The following is a 24,157-nucleotide window of genomic DNA, read 5'->3' on the forward strand; positions in this document are numbered from 1 at the left end:
CCTCCAGGTCCGTGGGAAAGCAGAAGCCCAGAGTGCAGAACTGACAATGAGAAAGGAGCACTATGGGCGGGCGAGGACCAAGCTAAAAGGGCAACAAGACTCCACCATTCAGCTTAAGAGACGTTCACCAGCCTGGCATGGTAGTGCAAGCCTTTAATCCCAGGACTCAGAGGCAGAGGCAAGCAAACTCTGGAAGTCTGAGGCCAGCTTGGTCTACAGAGTGGCCAGCACAGCCACAGCTACATAGAGAAATTCTGTCTTAAAAAACCAGAGAGAGAGGGGGAGGAGGGAGGGAGGGGAGAAGAGAGAGAGGGAGGGAGGGAGAGAGAGAGAGGGAGGGAGGGAGAGAGAGGGATGGAGAGAGAGAGAGAGGGAGAGAAAGAGAGGGAGAGGGAGAGGGAGAGAAGGAAGGAAGGAAGGAGAGAGAGAGAGAGAGAGTCTGTTTACCTAGGCCACTAGGATGGTAGATCTCTATAAATTCAAGACTAGCATGTCAAAGTCTACATAGTGAGACTCTATTTTGAAAAAGCAAAGCATAAGTTACTGTTTATTCACCTAACCTGGCTTGAGTGGCAGAAAATTGGAGTCCAAAGTGTCCCCTTAAAATTTTATACATTTAGCTGGGCAGTGGTGGGCGCACGCCCTTAATCCCAGCATGTGGGAGGCAGAGGCAGGCAGATTTCTGAGTTTGAGGCCAACCTGGTCTACAGAGTGAGTTCCAGGACAGGCAGGGCTACACAGAGAAACCCTGTCTTGAAAATAACCAAATAAATAAATAAATAAATAAATTGTTTACACTTTTGACAAGGTGGTAGTGACTTCTGCCTTTATTTTTTTTTAAAGATTTATTTATTTATTGTATATAAGTACACTGTAGCTGTCTTCAGACACTCCAGAAGAGGGTGTCAGAACTCATTACAGATGGTTGTAAGCCACCATGTGGTTGCTGGGATTTGAACTCAGGACCTTTGGGAGAACAGTCAGTCAGTGCTCTTAATTGCTGAGCCAGCTCTCCAGCCCCAACTTCTGCCTTTAATCCCAGCACTTGGGAGGCATAGGCAAGCAAATCTCTGAATTCGAGTTCAAGGCCAGCCTGGTCTACAGATCAAGTTACAAGACAGCCGGGGTTACACAAGGAAACCCTGTCTCCAAAAAAAAAAAAAAAAAAAAAAAACAAGACTTGACAGTCTCAGCCCTTGGAAGACAAAGGCAGGCAGATGCTGGTCTACAGAGTGAGTGAGTTCCAGGGCAGCCAGGAACTCACAGAAAAACCTTGTCTGGAAAAACCAAAACCAGAAACAAAAACAAGATTTTTCACTCTTGGTAGCTCTGTACACTAGACAGCTGCTGTTTGACCTTAAATGAACAGTAATCTCATCAGATCTACATTTGGGGACAGCCCTCTGGTCAGAGTCTGCATCAGAGGGCAGTAGTTATAGGAATCCTGACTGATGGATAGGTGAGGGGAGTCTCAGGAGGCTGTAGTGGTGACATAAGAAAGGCAGATGCAGGGCTTAGGGAAGCCACTGGGTTTCGACTTGGCTGTCTAGGGATGCCATCCACTGACAATCCACTCCGCCACCCCTGTATGATTTGTTTTCATCTGAAGTAGTCAAGAAATCAAGGGAGTGAGGGTACTTATTTTGCTGGACATAAATTGACAGGAAAATCAGGTTCTAAGTGTCCAAGACTGGGATGGGAGTGTCCTGGCAGCTGGGGCAGCAAAGAGGTGCTCTAGAGAGGTGCTGTAGTTTAACTCGCTTTCATTCATTTGCTTGAGAGAGGGTCTCTCTATCAAGCCTTGGGTGGCTTTGATTTTACAGAAATACATCTGGTTTTGCCTCCTATGTGCTGGCCAGAAAGAGTAGGCAGGAATTGGCTAAGAAAGAAGGCGCAGGAGGGCTCAGTGGATAAAAGGCTTGCCACCAAGCCTGAGGACCTTGAGTTCCATCCCTAGAGACCCATGTGGTAAAAAGAGAACTGATTGTCAAATTGTCTGTCCTCTAGCCTCCATATGTGCATACACAATCAATCAATCAGCTAATCAGTAAGCTCAGCCCTCATCAGAGTGTGGTTTGATGGACTATGCCTTTAATCCATTTGAGAACTTGGGAGGCAGCGACAAGCAGATCTCTGCGAATTAGTGGGCTGTCTGGTCTACATAGTAAGTTATAGACTAGCCAAGGCTACACAGGGACACCCTCTCTAAAACAAGAACAAGTGTACATAGTCAGGAGAGTGACCCAAGGTCTGAGTCTGGGGTCCTGTTAGGAGTTTGAAGTTAGGATTGTCATCCAAGATCTGGTCAGGTCAGGAGTCAGGGGTGGTAATGATGATGTGATTCTGATAGAAATGTTCAGAAAATTGAGTATGGGGTCTTGGTCGGTGTCAGGATTCTTGTTATAATCCACGGTCTTGGGTCAACGCCCTAGTAGGAGCGTGGAGTCTAGCTAGCATCCTGAGATGGGATCTGAGTTGGTGGTCATGGCTTGGGGTCTGGGGTCGTCCTAGAGTCCATGGTGCAAGACTTGGGTGACAGACCAGGACTGAGACCAGAGTCTCGGACCCGAGCGGTGCGGCCTCTAGGGGGCGCTGTCGCCCGCCCGCCCGCCGCCCGCCCGGCTCGGCCCCTCGGCGGCTCGCTGGCGCTGTGCGCGGCAGGCGGGGCCGGAGGCGGCGGCGGCAGCTCCGGGGCGCGGGCGAGCGGGTGGTGGTGGTGGTGGTGGCGGCGGCGGCGGCGCCCCGACTGCAGTCCCGGCGGGAGCGGAGCGCGAGCCGGGCCGGGCCCGAGCCGGCGCCATGGGGCGGCGCCGCCTCTGAGCAGGCGACGAGCGAGGACCGGGCGGGGCGGCGGCGGCGCCGAGGCCGACAAGCCGCGCGGGCCGGGCCGGGCCGAGCGAGCGGGAGCGGAGCGGAGCCTCGGGCGGCGGGAGGAACAGCGCCGCCGCCGCCAAGATGGCCGACCTGGAGGCGGTGCTGGCCGATGTGAGCTACCTGATGGCCATGGAGAAGAGCAAGGCCACGCCGGCCGCGCGCGCTAGCAAGAAGATCCTGCTGCCAGAGCCCAGGTGAGCCCGCCTGTGCCGGGCCCCACGCGCCGCCCCGGCATACCGTACCCCAGGGACCCTCTGCCCCAGGACCCCACTATCCCGGCTGCCCCAGGACCCGGGAACCCCTTTTACTCCGGGGACCTTCTGCCCCGGAGACCCCATTATCCTGGCCGCCCCAGGATCCGGAGACTTCCTCTGTCCCCGCCGCCGCAGGCTTGGTGTCCGCAAGCCCAGGGCGCCCCAAGTCCAAGCTCCTAGCTGCGTTCCCCGGGCCGCCCTGCCGCTTCCTGTATCTCACTGCCCGGCCTGGTCGCTGTCAGCCCCTGACTCTGCTGCAGCCTTCTTTCCACCCTGATGCTTGGCTATGCCCACTACCCTCTGTGTTCCCTTGTGGTTCCCTTCCTCAAACCTGCCTCTGTTTACCCGATTGTATCATACAGTCTGTTGCTCCTGCTCCCAGCACCCACTCACCTCCCGTTGGTATTCCACTTCTCTATCCTCTCCCTGTAGAGTGGATAACACTCTTGTGAGGTTTGTGGAGGGAAGAGGACCAATCTGGAGACTTTTTTTTTCCCTTCCCCTATGGTAGGGTCACTATGGGATTTGGTTTGAGAGTGCTTTCTGGGGACAGACCAGTGTACCATCCCTGAGGGTTGCGCTCCGGTGAGGGAAGTCCCTTCTTTACCCTTTTCCCCACTTGTGGTTCCTTATGGGTACTTTTGACCAAGGGACCTCCCATCCTACAGCAGCTGGACCGGGCTGCCACTTCTCTGCAAGATAACTGATGTCATCGCACCTGGTATCAAAGTTTAAACTGTCCAGGATGTGGGTGCAGAACGGGGCAGGATGTGAGTGGTGTAGCTGGGGCTTGTCCAGTCTGTTACGGCAAATAGACTTATCTTTCCATTTGAACTGCACAAGAGACCAGAGAGTGAGTGAGACAGGTGTAGTTTTGTTCCCATAGAACAGTGTGTGTGTGTATGTGTGTGTGTGTGTGTGTGTGTGTGTGTGAGAGAGAGAGAGAGAGAGAGAGAGAGAGAGAGAGAACAACTGAGACTTGGATGGCTTGGGCAATGTCACCCAGGTAATTCATAGTGGTACCTGGCCTCCACCCACCAGATGCCTCATGGTGGGTGGTGAGCCCAGTCCCAGCAGCCTCTCATGCCGACCCCTTTAGCAGCCAATGGCCCTGATTTTACTGCCATTCTCTGCCATAGGACATGGAGCAAGTTCTCTTTCCAGCGGGCACTGTGAAATAGGCCTCCTGGGGCCTCAGTCCTTAGAGCCAGGTGGGCAGTTTGCGGGCGGGCTGCTCTCACTGTGTCCCTCCTCCAGCCGCTGCACACTGGGTTTCAGTTTGACTGAGAACCAAGCCCAGTAGAGGAAAAAATGGTCTGTGTTTTGAAGAGGCCGTTGGCCCCCCCCCCTTTTTTTCTAAGACATTTGCAATCAGATTTCTCAAAACAGGAACTAGACTGAGTGTCAGCTGGGGCTGTCTAGGGGCAGCAACAGTTAGGATGAAAATGAGTTCAGAAATGACAAAACTTAAAGGGAAGAGTGGGGGAGGTGCAGTTAGCATCTCGGGTGCTTGTCCAGCTCTCCTGGGCCACAGCCATGGGATTCTTCTGCAGGTGGGAGGTCTGCAAAGTTTGAGGTGGTACCTTTTCTAGAATTCTCTATGTCTGGACAATCTTTCCCCAGAATGCATTGCTCCTAGTAGATCCCACCTCGGGTCGTCTCCTTGCTGGTGTTCAAGAACCCCGATAATTGGTTCTCTTTCTTTTTACCTTTTCATATGGTGGCAGTTATGATGTGATGTGATTGAATAAGAATGGAAAGTTTAATAATTCATTATTTATTTTGACATCTGTTATCTCAGTGGATCCAAAAACCAACATGTGAAGTTGGCAAGGCCAACAGTACCAGGATGGGGTAATAGCTGTGAGCAAAACTGAAGCAGGCTGTTGAGTTTAGAAAACAACACCACAGGGGCAGGGTTACCACCAGTAGTATGTTGTTGGACCAGCCGCTCAGTCTGTGAATGGTTCAGAGTCTCTAACCCTGACCACTGGTATGCTCAGACGAGTCACCCTGCAGTGGCCATGGCCCTAGAGGCATGCACGCCTCCCATGGTGGAGAGCAGGTCCCCTTCGTGATGCACTTTGCACACTATTAAGGCAAATATCTCTCCTTGAAGGTGGTTATAATCATGGCTCTGTCCCAATTTGTGAAGTGTATTGTCTTCACAACTCTGGGACACTGGCTGACCCAGCAGGTAGTATTTTCCTCATTTGCTAACCGAGGCTTTGAGGCTTGTCACACAGAAGATCTGGGATTAGATCACAGATCTTTGGGATCCTGACACAGTACTCTTCCTGTCTGTACCTTGTTTCCTCCTCCCACTCCCATACAATTGGTCTGTGGGCTGGGATGGCTGAAACCACTTGTCGTGGGAGCTGTGGGTCTGGGGTGGTGGCCTGAAAGTAGCAGGGCAGTTTCTGGTATCATCACCTGTCACGGTACACAAGACCCAACCCATTTGCCATTTGCTGAGACAGAAACAGGCTGCCCCGGCCGAGCTGATGCCTAGACGAGGGCCTCCATCAGACGCAGGGCCCTGCTTCCCCACCCTGAAGCCAGGGTCGGGTAAAGAGGCAGTGGGGCTCGTTCCTGGGCCAGTATGGCAATGGGAGTTGTTCCCACTTTGGGGTAGGCCATCTTGGCAGCCTCTCTGTGACTGGTGCCCAGGGCTGTGGCTTGGCTAAGCTTGGCTGGCATCACAGCTCTTATTTCCCAGGGCTGGGGACTGGGAACTGTTGGGCATAGTGCCACTGTAACTTGGCAGAAGGATCTCCCCTTCCTTCTGTCACCTAGAGGATCTGGGGAAGAAGACTCATCTCCAGCCTTCTCTCAGGAGGAGGTTCTGTGTGGATAGAACACGGGGTCCTGGCTCCTTACTCCTGCAATACCAGCTCATACTGGATCCAGCACACTTATCCTGACTAGCCCTGCCTCAGTCTATCTGCTTTGGTAAAACAAGGGGGCTGGTCCTTCGCCAATGACCTCCCAGGCCTGTGGGACTGAGGTCTGGTCCTCACCCTACAGAAGCTGTTGCCTCTTTTCCAGCAGCTGCTGCAGTCTTATAATTATCATCATTTGCTTAATATGACCACTGAGGCCCTGTGTAATTAATTTCAGGGCTCCTGGTAAGGAGCCCTACCTGGGCGGTCCCCAGGAGATGTCCCTGCTCTCCCCAGTGACAGTGGCAGCCCCAGCAGCAGCATGTGGGAGCTGGGTGCCTCTTGCAGCCTTCTGGTTCTCTGGGCAATTTCCTGGTCCCTCCCCCACCACGAGCTTCCTCTGATGCTGCCTGCCCCTGCCCGCCCTCCCGCCCTGTGCTTGTTTCCCCGGTCTCCCCAGACCCTGCTACTCTTCCTTCTCTGCTTCTTCGTTCCTGTTAACTCATTACAGCCAGGACTTCCTGCCTAGATTGGTGGGGGAAGGCGAGCTGAGAAGGCTTCTGCTCTTCTTCCTCCCTCCACGTCCATCTCCATCAGTAGCAGAAAGCCTGCGGTTGCCAGCCTTTACCCCTTACCAGAACATTCCACTCCAGTAGCAGCGGCCCACCCCCTCCTGCCCCTGAAAACAAGATTATCTTTTCTGCAGTCTATCCCTGCGGGCCTTTGAAGCTGCAACTGCTCCCTGGGAATGGCTCTGAGATGCCTTTTCCCATCTGTCCTCCTCTCCGGAGTGAGGCTCTCATGGATTTGCTATTAAGTTGCTCAGCTCCGCTTGCTTCTCCACTGTGCACTCAGTAAATGGATTTGAGGGGGGCGTGAGCATCACAGGTCAGGATCTGAGCCCAGGAATCTGGGCTCTGTCAGCCTGGGGATGATGTGTCCTATTAATGCACAATCCATGCTAGTAGTAAATCCTGGGTGACGTCAAGTGCAGGCACACACTCTGCAGCAGTCTCTCCTTGTGCCCAGGTTGCTGTGTAGGAAGCTGAGAGCCCTGGGGGCCCCAGGGAGTTCCAGCTGCCTGCACATGGCTGCCGCGCTCAGGATATTGTGGAACAAACAGCGGGAGCCAGGAGCATGGGTGGATTTTGAGGCATGCACAGCCTCCATCATACCCGCTGTTTCTCTCTGGGCCCCTTCCCCACCCTCCCCGCACTGGCTCCTAAGGCCCTTTCTTCTTCTGCACGGTTACACTTAGGTTATTTCAGGCCCACTTCAGATGAGATCCCAAAAGTAAGGCGTTTGGCAACAGCATTTCTCTATAACGACATCTTGTCTCGCATCACTGCTTACTGAAAAGGGCGGCCTTGGTGATGCAGACGTGGGTGTTTGGTGATAAAGTGGGGGTCACTTCTCTGAGGGTGGAAGGTGCCCCAGACTTGGAATGGGGACAACCCCCTTCCAGTGACTGCTGGGCAAGGACCCTTAGAATGGTGTTCTTAGTGCACACTGACAGGATGTCAACTCCTGATGTCCTTGTAGGCAGTAAGGTGCAGGGTGCCTGTTTACATCTTGTCTGTGAGGCCTGAAGTGTGTCTTCCTGGCCATCCTGCAAGAGAACCTGGGGATCCGGGCTTTGCCAGACACTGACCAGGGGCTCCGTGTCAGCCAGTGTTGTCCTTTGCTAGGTTTAGTGGACATGGTGGTTGCAATCCGTCTTTCCCCTTTGGTAGTGGCCTTGTCCTTGAGCTCTGAGATCACTGTTGAGCCCCTGGGAGAGTCATTGAGAAATCTTAATAAGAAGCCCCAGGGGACTTCCTCCTGCTGTTGCTACCTCTGTGCCAGGATCCTGGAAATGCCACCAGGGAATGCCTTAGCTACAGCCACAGCTTGTTAGCTGTTCCCTCCCAGAGTGTGGCAGGTCCCAATGTAGCCATCCGAGACATACCAGCCTGGAGACCCATAGCCTCTGCACCAGCTTCTTGGTCACAGCGCCAATGTCACCATTTCACAAACACCAGATCTGTGTACCAGCCAGGACTATCCCTCCCAGCCTTGCAGGCTCCTGGGAGATGTGCCGCCATGTTCTAATGCCTTGCGAGGTAGAAAAGTTGGGTACTGCCCTGTTCCTCTGAGGCCCCCACCTGTCCCCTGCTGAGACATTACTCACTGTGGGCCTCCAGAGCAGTGCGGTGGCCTTGAGGAGTCTTCCACTCCTTGTCTCCTCACTATCAAATGGGTGTGTTTGCCTCAGACTCCTTCCTGCAGGCCCTCCAGTCCATATAGCTGAGCTCCCTTGATCCTGCGTGGGTCATCTGTGAGGGCATGCCTGACATACTAGGCCACTATGCCAGAGTGGGGCTGGCTCTCATACTGAAGCACATGGTACCTTTCTTACGAGAAGTTCTCTTTAGATGCCACTCCCTCCCCGCCTGTTCTCTCACTGTCACCTTAGTCACTGAGGAGAGAGGAAGCACCCTCTTCTTACTCCTCAAGGCAGGCCAGGCCTACTCCTCAAACTGTGTAAGCACCCTAGCTGTTAGAGGTGCTAGGAATGGGGATGGGGTGGGTCACCCTGGCACGAAGCACGCTAGTGCCTAGATGCCCTCAATTCCTTGGCAGAACCGGTATCTCTCTTCTGTGGCCCAGGGTGGAGCCATGGGAGTGTTTAAAACTGCTCTCTGGGCCAGAGGAGTGGCAGCCACTCTGTTTAGTTCACCTCCTGCCAGTGGGCCCGGCTCTGGCCACTGCTCTGCCTCTACGAGACTGCCTGGCCATAGCCCCTTCCTTTGAGTACAGAACAAGTCTGGACTGGTTAGCATAGCATAGGGTCATGTTCTAAGTAGGCAGTTAGGAGTTGTGGAGTGCCAGGTCATAAAGCTTAGGGCAGCCATGTCTCAATGTCTAAGAGGGAAAGCACAGGCCAACAGTGGCACAGAAAACTGGGCACCCCAGGAGCACCCCTCCCTTTTAGACCTTTCAAGCTTTCCAATATGTAGTACAAAAGTAACAGGTCCAGTTCCTTGACACTTTCGTTTTGCAAAAGAGGAAACCAGCTTAGCCGAGTGAGCATGGAGAGACATGGTCTAGCACTCTGGACGCTGAGGCAGGAAGATAGCTATTTAAGGGCAGCCTGGGCTACATAGCAAGACCTTATACCAGAAAACTAAAATAGGGCTGGAGAGATGGCTCAGTGGAGAGAACAGCTTGCTGTATACACATTAGGTCTAGAATATGGACCCCGGCACCTACATAAGGGCCCGGCTAGCTTATGGCCCAGCTGTAATTCCAGGACTTGAACAGCAGAGACATGGGATCCCTCGGGCAAGCTTGGTAGCTCTGCTACCAGCTCTGGGTTCTATAAAAGTCTCTGCCTTGGTAAATGATGTGGATAGTTACTAAGGGGGACATCTGACAGCAACCTCTGTCTTCTGTAAGCATGAGCACGTGTACCTGCATCTGCATGCACGTGTGCCAGAATTCATGTGCACACACATATGTACATATGCCAAAAGAGTAAAGAAACACAGTTTGTGATGACCTCCTGGGGGGTCTGGGGAGACCTGTTTGAAACCTGGCTAGGGTGCCCTTCTAGCCACTAAGGCACAAGGGGCTCTGCTGTCTCCTCCACACAGCAGTGGCAGTCTTAATTGCCCTTCGTCCTGTAGCTCAGACCAACTGAAACTTACTGCGTGCTAGCCTCGGCTTCCTAAGCGTGGGCTTTGAGAACCATGTGCCCTGGATGCATGTGGGTTATCGGCTTGGGTGGGGAGAAAGGTGCCTGTCACATGCTCAGGCACTGCCAGCACCAGGGGCCCATCCAGGAGACGGCTGCCCCTCCCAGGCAAGCCTGCACTTGCTTCCTGGCCCAGGGTTTGGTCCATTGACACCTTTTCTAATCTGTCAGCTCCCATAGCCTCTGACTCCATGCGGATACACTGGAAACCTTAAAACGGCCATGCTGGAGAGCCTTCCATTCAAGGGCTCTGCTCCAGGCTGACCTTAGGCTTGGTTTTGGGGTAGTACTTATTTTATTTTAAAAAGACTTTTTTCTTTTAAGAAAAAAAGGAGGTACTGTGGGCTGGGAAGAGCGATACAGCCATGCCTGGGTGTAGCCTTCACAGGAAGGACAGTCTCCAGCCTGAGGTCCTCTTCCTGCTGGGTCTCAGGCTCCTCGTTGGCCACTGGCTGTCTAAGGCAGGGTCTTTTACCAAGCACTGTCTCTGTTAGGCACCTTTGTACACCCATATCTCAGCTGCTCTAGGCCATGTCCCCCGACTCTGTGTGGGCATGCCTTCAGCCAAGATAGCCTGCTTTGTCAGTTCTCAGGAAACCAGTATAGGGTTAGGAGGGTATCCCAGTGGTACCCAGGGCTCCCATTCCCAGTGCCCTCCTCTGCTTCTGGTGAGATCTCCCTAACAGCTGGGGTCTTTGCCTGTCATCTACATCTTTCTGTCCATATATCCCACCTTACTCTACCTGAGCCTGTATGTCTGACTCCCCACTGCATGGAGAACTGACAAGCTGCCCCCCCCCACACACACACACACACCTCCACCATCACTTTCCTGCTTCATATTCTGTCTGTCTGTGGACCAAAATGTCCCGGAATGTAAAGAGTAGGTGACAAGCAGAGCACTGTGGACCAAGACTTGGGGGGTGGTGACAGTCACTCTCCTGGGCTGTCTGCCAGATGAGGTCCAGGCACCTGGTTGTGCAGGTTCCTGAGCTTCTTGTCTCTGTGCTCTCCTGCCAGGTTGTCAGGACTGCCACTCTCCTGTGACATCTGAGAGACCAGCCTCCTATGTGGAGGGCCGCCTGGCCAGGCTGCCATCTACAGGCCGAGCAAGCTGTGTTTGATTTATTTCGTTTTCAGTTTTGTTTGAGATAGGAGGTTTGAGAAAACCTCCTGCCTCAGTCTCTTGAGTGCTGAGATTTTAGGTACAGACCACCCAGCTGGACTCGCTCTCAGACTAGCAGCTTTTCTCCAAGTTCCTGTTGTTCATATGTGTCTGTGAGGTTTAGTCTGTCCTATCCCAAGTCCCTCTGAGTCTTCTGAAGACAGGGAAGTATGTTGATGGTGGGTGGTCCCCAGGACGAGAAGTTGGCCCAGTGTAGATGAAGGGCACATGTAACCTTGGTACCTCTGCCAAGGAATGGTCTTGCTGCCCCAGAGGGAACAGCTCTGAGGCAACAGTATGGGAGAGCCTGAGTTTAGGTAAGAGTTGCAGGCTGGAAGCCCAGAGTCACCAAGGCCTGGCCTGGTGATCAGAGCCCCATTTCCTGTCAGAAACAGCTTTTGGTGGACCTGTGGTGTCTCCCAGCCCGTAGGCGAGAGGGTCGCTGGCTGTTCCAGGACTGGGCCCTGGCCAGCTAGCTCAGCGTGCTTCACTATCTTGACAGGCCTTTCTGGAGGAAGGCCAACAAAGCTAGATCCTGGAAGGGCTGGGCCTGGAGACTGGTGCACTAACACCACTTTCCCCAGTTTCACTTTGAACTGGAGCTGTCATCTTTCCAAAGACTTGGAAGCTCAGAGTGTCAGGGAGGGCTACAGACACCCTTCCTGTACCCACAGCTAGCAGCCTCTGCCACCTCCCCAGCCCCACTTCCTCTCACCTTAGCAACGTCCACCTGGACTTTTTTTTCACGTAGTGACCACATGAAGTCTCTGCCCTGTCTACATCCTGCATCCCAATGGCCATCCCTTCAGGCCACACTCTGGCTTTGAAATCTCCAGCACCCCATTCCTGACCTCTCTCCATGCAGTTTTGCTCTACATTCTCTGTCCTGTGGGCCTTTTGTTGCTGGGCCAGTTTTTCCTCACCCATATTAATACCCCAGCCCTTTGCCCTGGGCTTTACCACCTGGTGACATCCTGTTTGCACTTCAGGAAGCCAGCAAAGGTCCACCTCGCCTCACAGCAGCTCCCCACCTCCCAGAGCTGGTCTGACCACAGGCCCCCAAGGCTTCAGCACCCACTGATAACATGTTCCAGGGGGCTGTACCAGAGAGAAAGACCTGCCTAGAAGTAGGTGTGGGTCTCGTGCCATGAACAATGCCTAAATGACCAGGCCAGCCTGTGCTTAACCTGCTAGGGATTCTGTGGGAAGCAGAGGCAAGTACAGAAGGCTGGACTGTGGCATGGAGGGAGCCTCAGTTTCCTTCGCAGACCTGCTGGGTTCCAAGTGTTCTCTAGAACTTGGCCTGGCGCTCCCCCAGCTTCTGGTGCCGGCACTTGGGCAGCTGTGTGTTCCCTGAAGAGACCAGGCTAGTGGGGCTAGATGTGACCAGAGCTGACTGTTGGGACAGGTTGGCAGGTCTAGAGAAGGGTGGAGACAGGAGGCCTCTCAAGTATGGAGTGTAGCTCAGTGAGATTTCCCCAGGCCAGGCAGTGTTGCAATGAATAAACAAGGTGGGGTTGTGGAGATTGTCTCAAGAACTTTGGTGGCTAGGTTTTCTGCTGTGGTCTTACAGGGGACATCTTTTTATCCAAATGTTAGGGACATACAAACTGAGGCTTGAACTTTTCTTTTCTTGAGACGGGGTCTCATGTAACCCAGGCTGGCCTTGAACCCCTGATATACTTGAGTGCTGGGATGAAGATGAAATACAATATAAATTGGTTAAGGACTACAATTCAAAGCTAAGCGTGGTAACATATGCTTGTAATCCCAGCACTCTAAAGGATTGCTACATGTTTGAAGCCAGCCTCAACTACAACAGCAAAGCCCTGTCTCTCTGAGACAAAAGCAAAAAGTAAAGACAGAATTCAGTGTTTTCTGTATGTGTTCACTTTCTTCGTCCGCCTTGACCTGGAGCATCCATCACTTCCCAAGGAAACCCGCCCCCTGGGCTACTGACATAGCTCAGCTAGTAAAACACAAAAACAAACAAAAGGACACCAAGTTTAACCCCTGGGACCCACATACTGGAAGAGAGAACTGACTCCCAAAAGTTGTCCTTTGACCTATACAGACAAACTAACCAGCCAAACAACAAAAAGTCCATGGCCCCTTTGGCAATTTCCCCCGAGTCTCTAGTACCCACCAACCTAATTTTCTGTCAGCGAGCTTGTCATGGAGTCACATGGATGGGTTCATACAGAGCTGGGTGCTCCGAGGCCGCCGCTCATGACCTTGTCCTGGTCTTGAACTTGACAAGTATCAGGGTTTTGGTTCTTCCGTTGCCAGACCATAACACAGCCACATTCTGTTCTATCCAGTATCCGACCAATGGACAAATCCTGGCTTTCCCAGAGTCAGCAAGGGGCAGTGTGTGACACACACCTCTGCGAGCAGTAGGCACAGATGAGGCTCTGCTGGTCATCATAACCTTGGATTCCTCTGAAGTAACCTGTGGACAGAATGAGTGACCAGGCTAGCTGAGGGGCTGGGAGTCCCTGGAGAACACGGAAACACTGAGTTAAGAGTGGATCCATTCAGAACAGACATGGTGGCTCTCGTCTGTAATCCCAGCACGGAGAGGCTGAAGTAGGAGGCTGCTGTGGGTCTAACCTGGACTATAGTATGGCATTCTAGCATTGTTTGTTTGCTTATTTGTTTCCAGACAGGGTTTCTCTGTGTAGCCCTGGCTTTCCTGGAACTCACTCTATAGACCAGGCTGGCCTCAAACTCACAGAGATCCACCTGCCTCTGCTGGGATTAAAGGTGTGAGCCACCAGATGTATGTGATTCTATCTTTAAAAGAAAAAAAATACCTGGAAGAGATGGCTCAGTTGGTAAAGGAAGTAAAGTGTGTAAAGGGTTACTGCCAAGCCTGAAGACTTAAGTTTGATCTCTGGGACTCACATTTAAGGAGGGAACCAACGCCCATGAGTCATGCTCTGACTTCTATATACCGTAGGTGCACATGTGTGTGTGTGTGTGCGCACACACACTCACTCATACACACAAAATAATAAATTTGTTTTAGAAAATGAGTGCCTTGGTCCAGGCTTCTAGCCCGAGGCTTCTGTGGCCTGCTCACTGCACTCCTTGGTTTGCAGCATCCGCAGCGTCATGCAGAAGTATCTAGAGGATCGAGGAGAAGTGACCTTTGAAAAGATCTTCTCACAGAAGTTAGGTAAGTGCAGACACCTCTCTCAGCCTGAGGTCTCTCCAAGAGGGCTCCGGCTCAGCTTCCTGCCACTCTGCCTCTGCTTGTGCCTTATGCCCCTGCCCCAGAAGTTTCCCCACTACTCAGGCTCCCCCTCCAGTAAAGAATTGTGACCCTTTGTGTCTCCCAGCCCAGCCCCTGGCTTCTGCCCAGGCAGCCCTGTGGTGGGGGTGGGGACCCATCAGTCTTCCCCAGGCGCCAGGGAAGTTCCTCCTTTGGGGTTTTTGTTTTTGAGAGTTGCAGCTTCCCCTTGGCGCAGCCACAGCTGCTTTGGGCCGTTGGTAGAACTGACAGGAAGAGGCGGGGCCCTTCCTGTGGTGCCTGTGGAGCTGTGGTTGGCCCCGCCTCCACCCTTCACACCCCCCTCACCCCCCCAGGCCCTAAGTGAGCAACCTGCCTTGGAGCTGGTCCATCCTTCCTCTGGTATATATGTGTGTGTGTTGGGGGGGAGTATAAATTTGGATTGTCTTAGAAGTATCATGCTATGTACCCAATGCCCAACCTAAAGGGAAAGCTTGGGGTGAGATCCCACCCAGGGCCTCAGATTTGAGTGTCCTAGGGATGGGGTCTCAGTATGGAACTGAGGGCATCCTGGAAGGATCAGCATTGGAAGTCAGCCTTAGTTCAGCAGTAAGAACACAGCCTGGGGGTACAGGTCTGTACTGTCTGGCTTGGGGCAAGTTGCCTCTTTTCTCTGAGTCTCATATTTTTCAAATCTGAGAAATGGGACCTTGAGCCCAATTGCCCACGGCAGACGGGATGGGCCTGAGTCAGTGATGTCAGTAAGAGTGCTTTGTAATACCAAGCCTCTCTCCACTGACCTTGTTCATAAGTCCCTGAAAGGTTCCACCAGACTTCCCTTAGAAGAATCGATGGCTTTAGGCATTAGCAGAGAAACCTGACTAGAGGCCATTAATAACATAGGCCAGCAGTGCTCCTAAGAGCATAGGAGGCCAGCAGTGCTCCTAAGAGCATAGGAGGCCAGCAGTGCTCCTAAGAGCTTAGGAGGCCAGCAGTGCTCCTAAGAGCTTAGGAGGCCAGCAGTGCTCCTAAGAGCATTGGAGGCCAGCAGTGCTCCTAAGAGCTTAGGAGGCCAGCAGTGCTCCTAAGAGCTTAGGAGGCCAGCAGTGCTCCTAAGAGCATAGGAGGCCACCAGCATAACTTGGGCACCCCAGCTAGGCAGTGCTGTCACAGGCCTTTAATCTATCACTTGGGAGGTAGAGGCAAGACAGGCAGATCTCTGAGTTTGTGGACAGCCTGGGCTGCACAGAGAAACCCTGTCTCCAAAACAACAACAACAACAACAACAACAATAACAACAAAACCCTCAGGCATTCCTGCTGGACTAGAGGCCTGAGGGGGGAGCCACTCTCACCTTTGCCATCTGGAAGCTACTCTGAGACTTCCACTGTTGGCCTGGCTTTTCAAGGGATCCTCCAGTGGATTGAAGAGCTCTGAGTTCTTATGACAGGTGTCCCTGAGCCTCAGTTTTCCCAATTGGACTTGCCTTTCTGGTCAGAGATACTGTGAAAATCACCTATATTTGAAGGAGGGCACTCTCTGTCCTGGTTATCGTCTCCCTCCTGTTATAGCCTGACCTGTCCATCCTGTTGTCTTTACCAAGAACCTTACTGCTTTCCATAGCAGACAGTGTCCCCAGCACAGATGGGGTCACCACATGCACTGCCCTGAACTCCATGCCAGAGCCAACCCCACTCTCACTGTACCTGACCACGATGCCAGCATTCTCTGGCTGTCATCTGCAGAGGCAGATTCTGGGAACAGGGCAGAAGTACAAGGACCCTAACCTGGGATCTGGGATTGTTAGACTGGTGGCAGCCTAAGTGGCCACAGTACCTAGAGCCTTCCTGCAGTACAGAGGATCTCTGCTGCTGCCCTGGCTAGTTTTGTCCAGGAATCCCCAGGCTCACTCCACTCAGAGTGATGAGAAGGCCCCTAAGAGGAGGGTGTGCATGGCTCAGCAGAACCAGACTTGGTTGCTTTCAGGGTACCTGCTTTTCCGGGACTTCTGCCTGAACCATCTGGAAGAGGCCAAGCCCTTGGTGGAGTTCTATGAAGAGGTAAGATGGGCGAGGTCTACTGAGATAACGGTGCATAAGCACCTTGCTGTGTCTGAGGCCCCTGCATCTAGCTTCATGCCTTGGCCACAGACCATCATCTGTGGGTGTTCCTTCCACCAGATCAAGAAATATGAGAAGCTGGAGACAGAGGAGGAACGAGTAGTCCGTAGCCGAGAGATCTTTGACTCCTACATCATGAAAGAACTGCTGGCCTGCTCACATGTGAGTGTCCTGGTCAGCTGTTTTGGGGTGTGACCTCATGTACTGACCCCCAGCAACATGGGGCTGGAAGGGAAGAAAGGGCCTTGTATAGGAGTCATAGCTACCTCTGTCCTCTCCAGCCCTTTTCAAAGAATGCCACGGAGCATGTCCAGGGCCACCTGGTGAAGAAGCAGGTGCCTCCAGATCTCTTCCAGGTTCGTGCGTGCTGGGTACTTCTCCTCTTGCCCCCGGTCTGCCCAGATCAGGCCCTCCTGCCTTCAGACAGCTGGGGCCCTGGAGCCTGGGGCTGGATGCAGGACCTGGGTCACCAGGGCTCATAAACTTGGTCACCAATTCCCTCTCCACACAGCCATACATTGAGGAGATTTGTCAGAACCTCCGAGGGGATGTGTTCCAGAAGTTCATTGAGAGGTAAGGAGGAGAAGCAAGATGAGCGGTCTTTGGACAGCCGCATGCTCTGGCTTTGAGCGGCCAGGTGTGAAGTCTGACTCTGTCCCATCACAGGGACTCTTGGGAGGTCACATAGATCCAATGTTCTCTTCTCCCACCCTGTGTCTCTCTGTGCTATGGAGTGTCAGGGTCCAGGCAGGGCTTGACTAGAAGTATACACTTGCCTCTGTGGTGTGAGCCGCCAGCGTCTAGGCAGAATGCTAGGAACAGCGTTTTCAGTCACAGCCACCCAGTCATAGGCAGCAGGGGCTGAGGAGGTGACATCACTGCGAATGTGAGCAGCAGGTGCTGCACCATGGTGCAGGTCTGCCTGGAGACCCTCTCTCTAATCCCAGCAGGACAACATGGTTCAGGCTGCTGAGGCTTGTTGGCCTGAGCTAACCATAGCCCAGGATGTCTCTATGTCCGTGTGTCAGGACCCTGGAAGAGCAGTGGGTGGAACAGACTGGTGACTGCAGTGCCTTGATGCTCATTTGAGTGTGTGTCCTCCTTTTTCCCAGTGACAGGTTCACACGGTTCTGCCAGTGGAAGAACGTGGAGCTCAACATCCACGTGAGTGTGTTCAGGGGCTTGCCTGCCAGGGGCCTTGGGGACATGCAGGGCCAGGGCTGTGCGTCAGCCCCACAGTGGCGGCTCTGGGGGTGGGCGATGGGAGGGGCAGTAGGAGAGGCTGGGGAAAGGTAAGTGTGTGTCTAGATCACAGGAGTGGAGACCCTGGTACCAGGGCCTGTCCCTACTGCCCAAATGCCTCTGCTGTGGGGCCCAGGAGGCTTGCAGTGACCCTGGCTGTTGCCACTCTGCAGCTGACCATGAATGACTTCAGTGTGCATCGAATCATCGGGCGTGGGGGCTTCGGTGAGGTCTATGGGTGCCGGAAAGCAGACACAGGCAAGATGTGAGCACCCTGATCAGCTGGCACTGGGTGGGGTGCCCGAGGGAGGAGTCAGGCTTCTAGAGGTGTCATGAGGGACTGGGGCCTTCTAAAGAAGGCTGTCACTGTCACGGGGATCAGTGTCCCAAGCTTGCCATCCCTGAATCTCTGCCTACGAGTGACTCTTGCCGCTGTCCCCTCCTTCCTTTTTTGCTTTGGCTGTCCTGTCTCCCTCAGGCTCCTCAGAGACTAACTTGCCAGTACCTTCTGCCCTCTCTAAAGCACTGGCTGTGTCACGTGGTTTGTCTTGCATCTGGTCTGCTGAAGCAGCCCTGGGCTTTGCCCCGCAGGGTGTACTGACACAGCTGACCTCCTCCTCCATCACAGGTACGCCATGAAGTGTCTGGACAAGAAGCGCATCAAGATGAAGCAGGGAGAGACCCTGGCTCTGAACGAGCGGATCATGCTTTCCCTCGTCAGCACTGGGGTGAGTGGGTGGCCAGGCGGGCCTCCACGGTGACCTCTGACCCGGCCTCAGCCAGCCTCAGCTCTCCTCCCCTCCCTCCTAGGACTGCCCCTTCATCGTGTGCATGTCGTATGCGTTCCACACACCAGACAAGCTCAGCTTCATCCTGGATCTCATGAACGGTGAGCTCAGGACCAGCCAGGGGGCGGACCTAGGGCTGGACCTGGGCAGGAAGCTGAGTCTCACCTGGGGGACTACCCCTCAGGTGGGGACCTGCACTACCACCTGTCTCAGCATGGAGTCTTCTCTGAAGCCGACATGCGCTTCTACGCAGCTGAGATCATCCTGGGCCTTGAACATATGCACAATCGCTTTGTAGTCTACAGGGACCTGAAGGTGAGGGGCTGCTGCCACCAGCTCTCCCTCTAGGCCTGCAACAGGGCCAGCTATCTCCCTGTCTTACCGTCCTCCCCTTCCTGCCTGAGCCTCTTTCTGAGTTCAGTTGTGATGGGATGGGGTGGGAGAGAGGCCGGGTGTCCTACCTGAGGCCTTGTCCCAAAAACCTATAGTTCCCTCTGGTGAGGGCCCAAGCTGGCCGCATCCTGGCTCGCTCAGCAGCTCTCTGGGTCTCCTTCACAGCCAGCCAACATTCTCCTGGATGAGCATGGCCACGTGAGAATCTCGGACCTGGGCCTAGCCTGTGACTTCTCCAAGAAGAAGCCTCATGCCAGTGTGTAAGTGCCTAGCCCTTCCCTTCCTTTCCAGCCCTCCTCCACTTCACTTAGAGCCTGTGCTCCCTTAGGGGCACACACGGGTATATGGCCCCCGAAGTCCTACAGAAGGGCGTGGCTTATGACAGCAGTGCGGACTGGTTCTCCCTGGGATGCATGCTCTTCAAGTTGTTGCGGGGGTAAGTAGGCTATCCCAGATGGCCAATCCAGATGGGAAGCAGGGTGGAGAGCCCTGTATGGCCTGGGTATTAGAGGTGGAGCCTCCCTCAGCGCTCACTCCTCCGTCAGTCAATCTCCCTTTTCCCATTCTTGCTCTTTGACATTGGTCTTTGACTCCTGTCCAGACACAGCCCCTTCCGGCAGCACAAGACCAAAGACAAGCATGAGATTGACCGCATGACATTGACAATGGTAGGTGTAAGACTCCAGTGAAGACTCACATGGTGCATGAACTCCTGGTTCTCTCTGGCCAGCTGAGCTCTGGCCAGTGATCCCTTCTCTGTCCTAAGGGACAGGCTGCCTGCCCTGTAGCCTCTTGCCTTGCTTATTATGCTGTCAGAGCTTACACTTGCTGAGGACCAGTAGGAAGCTGGGCCTCATCTCCTTCTGCTGGCCTCTAACCCTCCCCCAGAGCCAAGGGCTCTGTCTTCCTGGCTTCTGTTGACATCCTCCTTCTCTTTGTCCTGAAAGGCTGTTGAGCTGCCTGACTCCTTCTCCCCTGAACTCCGATCCTTGCTGGAAGGTTTGCTACAGAGGGATGTCAATCGGAGACTAGGCTGTCTGGGCCGTGGGTGAGTATCCTGGCCTCTCCACCATGTAGCCATATTCAGTCTTTGCTGTGGGCTGCTGGACCAGCCTGCCTGGGCCTCTGGCTGTGCCCCCTTAGAACAGTGCTTGTGTCCGTCATTTGAGCCCCTCCATGGAGCTCACGAGAGAGGTCATGGCCCTGTGTCCTCAAGGTGGCAGGGCTGGCTGTGTGTGTCACAGTTGGAACCAACTGAGGGTCAGCTTCCAAAGAGTCCAGAAAAAACCTTTGCAGCAAAGACCTTTTTTGCATGAGCTAGAGGAATGGGGTAGTTTTTGAGACAAGGTCTCATGTAAGCCTCCTTAGCCCTACTCTGTAGCTGAGGCTGGCCTTAAACACTTCTGCTTCTGATTTAAAGGTGTGTCCCACCACACCCAGCTTGATAGCAACTTTGTAGGTCTACTGGGATATTGGTGAATTATCAGACGAAATAGAATTAAAACACACACCAGTCCCAGGATGCAAGAACTGCTTTTCCCGTTTAGAGTTGAGCAAACTGGCTGCGAGCTATGGAACTTGCTTAAGGCCACAAAGCCAAAAAGTGGCTGAGTTGGAAGTCAAACCTAAGCTAATGACCCACAGTTTGGGCGTAGCTCAACTTGGGTGGTGCAGAGCCCAGGTGACAGGTATGTCTCTCCACAGGGCTCAGGAGGTAAAAGAAAGTCCTTTCTTCCGTTCCCTGGACTGGCAGATGGTCTTCTTACAGAAGGTAAAAGTCTCTCCAGGGGTAGGATGGGAGACTCCATGGCCCTAACCCATGTTGATGGCCAACCCCTGCTCACTCTGTGCAGTACCCTCCTCCACTGATCCCCCCACGTGGGGAGGTGAATGCAGCTGACGCTTTCGATATTGGCTCCTTCGATGAGGAGGACACAAAAGGAATCAAGGTACTGCACCTTGCTTGGCTCTAAGCCCAGAGCCTAGCCTGGTCTGGACGGCCCTTGCCGCCTCTGCCCCTGTGAGACCCTGTGGCTACCCTGTGAACTGTAGGTCATACTTCCTCATCCCCCAGCCTCCCTGGGGATGGGGGTTCCGTGCGATCGTCCCTAGCTTAGGGCCCACACAGGCCTGTGGCTAATACTGTCCTGGCGCCCTTTGTCTCTCCATGTATCCCTGCCACGTCCACCTGGTGAAGTTACTGGACAGTGACCAGGAACTGTACCGCAACTTCCCTCTCACCATCTCCGAGCGGTGGCAGCAAGAGGTGGCAGAGACTGTCTTTGACACCATCAACGCTGAGACAGACCGGCTGGAGGCACGGAAGAAGGCCAAAAACAAACAGCTGGGCCACGAGGAGGGTGAGGACTTATGACCATGGGGGAAACCAGGCCTGTTTCACACTGCGGAAATGAGAAGCGGGTTCTGCTAAGAAACTGACCAAGACCACAGCCAGAAAGTGGCTGGGTGGGGGTAGGGTGCTGAACCTGCATCGCATCTCTTGTGCAGACTATGCCCTGGGTAAGGACTGCATCATGCATGGCTACATGTCCAAGATGGGCAACCCCTTCCTGACCCAGTGGCAACGGCGATACTTCTACCTGTTCCCCAACCGGCTTGAGTGGAGGGGTGAAGGCGAGGCTCCGGTAAGAAAAGGTTCTGGTAAGACATGGTGTGGGCACAGGGTGAGTCCTAGGGCCTTCCTTCACAGCCCGCTGTCTTCCTGCCCTGCAGCAGAGCCTCCTGACCATGGAAGAGATCCAGTCGGTGGAAGAGACACAGATCAAGGAACGCAAGTGTCTCCTGCTTAAGATCCGAGGTGGCAAGCAGTTTGTCCTGCAGTGTGATGTAAGTGGGGGTGAGGGGGGTGAGGTTAGGGTACAGGTGGGTGGGCGGGCGCCTGGCCGGCAGAGGCTGACCGAGCTGGGTGTGCACAGAGTGACCCTGAGCTGGTGCAATGGAAGAAAGAGCTGCGCGATGCCTACCGTGAGGCCCAGCAGCTGGTGCAGCGAGTGCCCAAGATGAAGAACAAGCCACGCTCGCCTGTGGTGGAGCTGAGCAAGGTGCCGCTGATCCAGCGTGGCAGTGCCAATGGCCTCTGACCCACCCATCTGCTGCCCGCCTGCCCACCCGCCTTTTATAAACCTCTAATTTATTTTGTTGAATTTTTATTATTTGTTTTCCCGCAAAGCGGAAAAGGTTTTATTTTGTAATTATTGTGATTTCCTGTGGCCCCGGCCTGGCCCAGTCCCCAGGGAGGGGCCTGCTTGCCTCAGCTCCTGCTGCCACCAACCCAGCCACTGTCTAGCACCCCTGCCCTGTCCCCACCCTCACCTCCCTAGGGTCCTTGCTCCCAGTATCTTCCTACAGGGAAGAGGAGCAGCCCTCAGCAGCCCTCTTGCCCCTCCATGGGGTGAAGTCACACTCAGTGGGCGTGTCACTTCTGGCTCTGTGGGCTGTGCTCAGCCTGTGGCCCAACAGAGTGGCCCAGCACCCCTGCCTAGGAAGGTGCAACACAGGGATACTACTTGAACTTTCCTACCACAGCTCCCATGCCACAGAGGGACAGACCCCTGCTGTCCTGCCCTCTTGCCACTGGTGAGAGAAGGCCCTTGTCTCCTCAGACTTGGAGGTCTCCCACAGTGACGGTCTCCTGGGTCCTTGCTCAGGAAAAGCCTGTGTGTTACCACTGCCTCATCAGGAGGTTGCTGTTGGCAGTGGCTGCTGCTGGCCTCCCTGCAAGTCCCCTCTTCCTCCCGTTGTGTGCCTGGACTCAGGAGCACAGAAAAGGCAATTGTGGAATGGGCCACACTGGCCTGGCCTGAACCGAGATCCCTGACCCTGGGCTGGGCGAGGCTCACCTGCCTAGGACCACAGTGGGACAGCCTGGGCAGGTGGGTGGCACAGCATAAGAACCCAGCTGGGGCCAGCCCTCCCTGTCCTGGCTGGTCAGTGTGCCCCCACCCACACTGTCCAGCCCCCAGCCCATGTCATGTCAGTGGCCACCGCCCACAGGTGCCACCTTGCCCACCGCATGCCCCCTCGTGCCAGTCGCGCAGCTGTGTGTGGTGTCGCGCCCTCTCCCCCTGGGAATGGGTGGGCACACCCTCCCTTCTTGTCTACTCTCTTCTGGGGCGTTTCTTTGCCGATTTTTGAATGTGATTTTAAAGAGTGGAAAATGAGACTATGCGTTTTTATAAAAAATGGTGCCTGACTCCTTGCTGTCTCAGACTCTTTGTGCCTGGTGACCACTTTTCAGTCACTTCAGTCTGGGGCCTGAAAGGGGAGAATATTAGTTACCCATCCCTCCCTCCCTGGAAGGAGTAGATTATTCTGCCCACCTCCCACATAAGCAGGAGTGGCCCATAGTCCCTGTCAGCTGCTGTGTTTGGAATGGCTGGGGACGTATTAGTCTTAGCAAGTGGCCCCTGCATGTCAAGCACTATGTTAATCTCCACTTCCTCTCAGCACACATCTGTTTATTCTACACTGCATCCCCTGGGCCTTTGACTATCTGACATTGGCCTCTCTGTGGTCTCACTGTGTAACTTCTCCTGGGGTCTCTGGGCCTGAGTACCTCAGCTTCAAGCCTGTTCTCCTGAGAATGAACTTCTTTCCCCTGTGTCCTTGCTCCAGGTGTTTGGAGCCAGTCACAATATGGAAGCACCACTGCCCTTCCTGCGCCGTGCAGGAGTGGGTGCACAGAGGAGGGGATAGTTCTGGGACAGATACTGCCGGGTCTTGGATGAAATGGCATTTGAGCTGGACCTCCAGCATTAGTGTGGACAGTAGTAGAGATGTTTCTAAAACCAGGAATAGTCAAATGCGTGTGAGTATTTTAAGACAGCAATAATACAACGGAAGGAGCCAGGCCTGGGCCCGAAAGGCCAGCCTCAACTTAGCACAGCCCAGATTACTCAGTGACTGCACCCTGGAGCTATGAACAGTCTGGGTGGTTAGCAGAGGTTAGCCTCAGACTCACTGTGTAGCTAAGGATGGCCTTGAACTCCTCACCCTCCTGCCTCCCCTTCCCAAGTGCTGGGATTACAAGTGTTTGCTACCATGTCTGGCTAGGTCTCAAGTTTTAGGGCAGGCTGAGGTCATTAGAACTGGCTCTAAAACAAATAGCTAGTTTCTGCAAGAAGTAGGGAGATAGGATCATTGCTTCTGTCCAGGAAAGATGTTCTTGTAATTGGTGATTGTGAGGGAAGAAGTGAAAGGGTCCTGAGAGGAGAAAATAGGAAGTGTGGTAGGCCGGGCCACACTTAGGTATGAGGGCATGGTGCACATGAGGGAGGCCATGTTGTTTGTCAGGAGGTAAGGTAGAGCTGGGCATGGTAGAGCACACATTTAATTCCAGCACTTGGGAGGCACTGGCAGGTGAATCTGAGTTTGGGGCTAGCCTGGTCTACAGAGAGAATGCCAGGACAGTCAAGGCTACTTAGTAAAACCCTGTCTCAAAATACAAA

The 24,157-nt window shown here is 53.9% G+C and overlaps 1 protein-coding gene across 1 annotated transcript; it reads left to right on the plus strand.

Moving 5' to 3' along the window:
- Window positions 1-2,679: 2,679 nt before the first annotated feature.
- Grk2 (G protein-coupled receptor kinase 2) lies at window positions 2,680-22,902 on the plus strand. The gene is made up of 21 exons (XM_052193440.1): window positions 2,680-3,068; window positions 14,016-14,092; window positions 16,133-16,206; window positions 16,327-16,428; window positions 16,548-16,622; window positions 16,778-16,839; window positions 17,379-17,430; window positions 17,682-17,773; window positions 18,137-18,236; window positions 18,319-18,397; window positions 18,481-18,611; window positions 18,855-18,949; window positions 19,018-19,125; window positions 19,291-19,357; window positions 19,637-19,737; window positions 20,394-20,460; window positions 20,543-20,638; window positions 20,887-21,049; window positions 21,198-21,334; window positions 21,423-21,536; window positions 21,626-22,902. Exons 1-21 carry the CDS (start codon window positions 2,956-2,958, stop codon window positions 21,788-21,790), a joined length of 2,070 nt encoding a protein of 689 aa, XP_052049400.1. The 5' UTR covers window positions 2,680-2,955; the 3' UTR covers window positions 21,791-22,902.
- The last annotated feature ends 1,255 nt before the right edge of the window (window positions 22,903-24,157 follow it).

This window comes from Apodemus sylvaticus, chromosome 1 (genome assembly GCF_947179515.1).
Source record: "Apodemus sylvaticus chromosome 1, mApoSyl1.1, whole genome shotgun sequence".
NCBI classification, from domain to species: Eukaryota; Metazoa; Chordata; class Mammalia; order Rodentia; family Muridae; genus Apodemus; species Apodemus sylvaticus.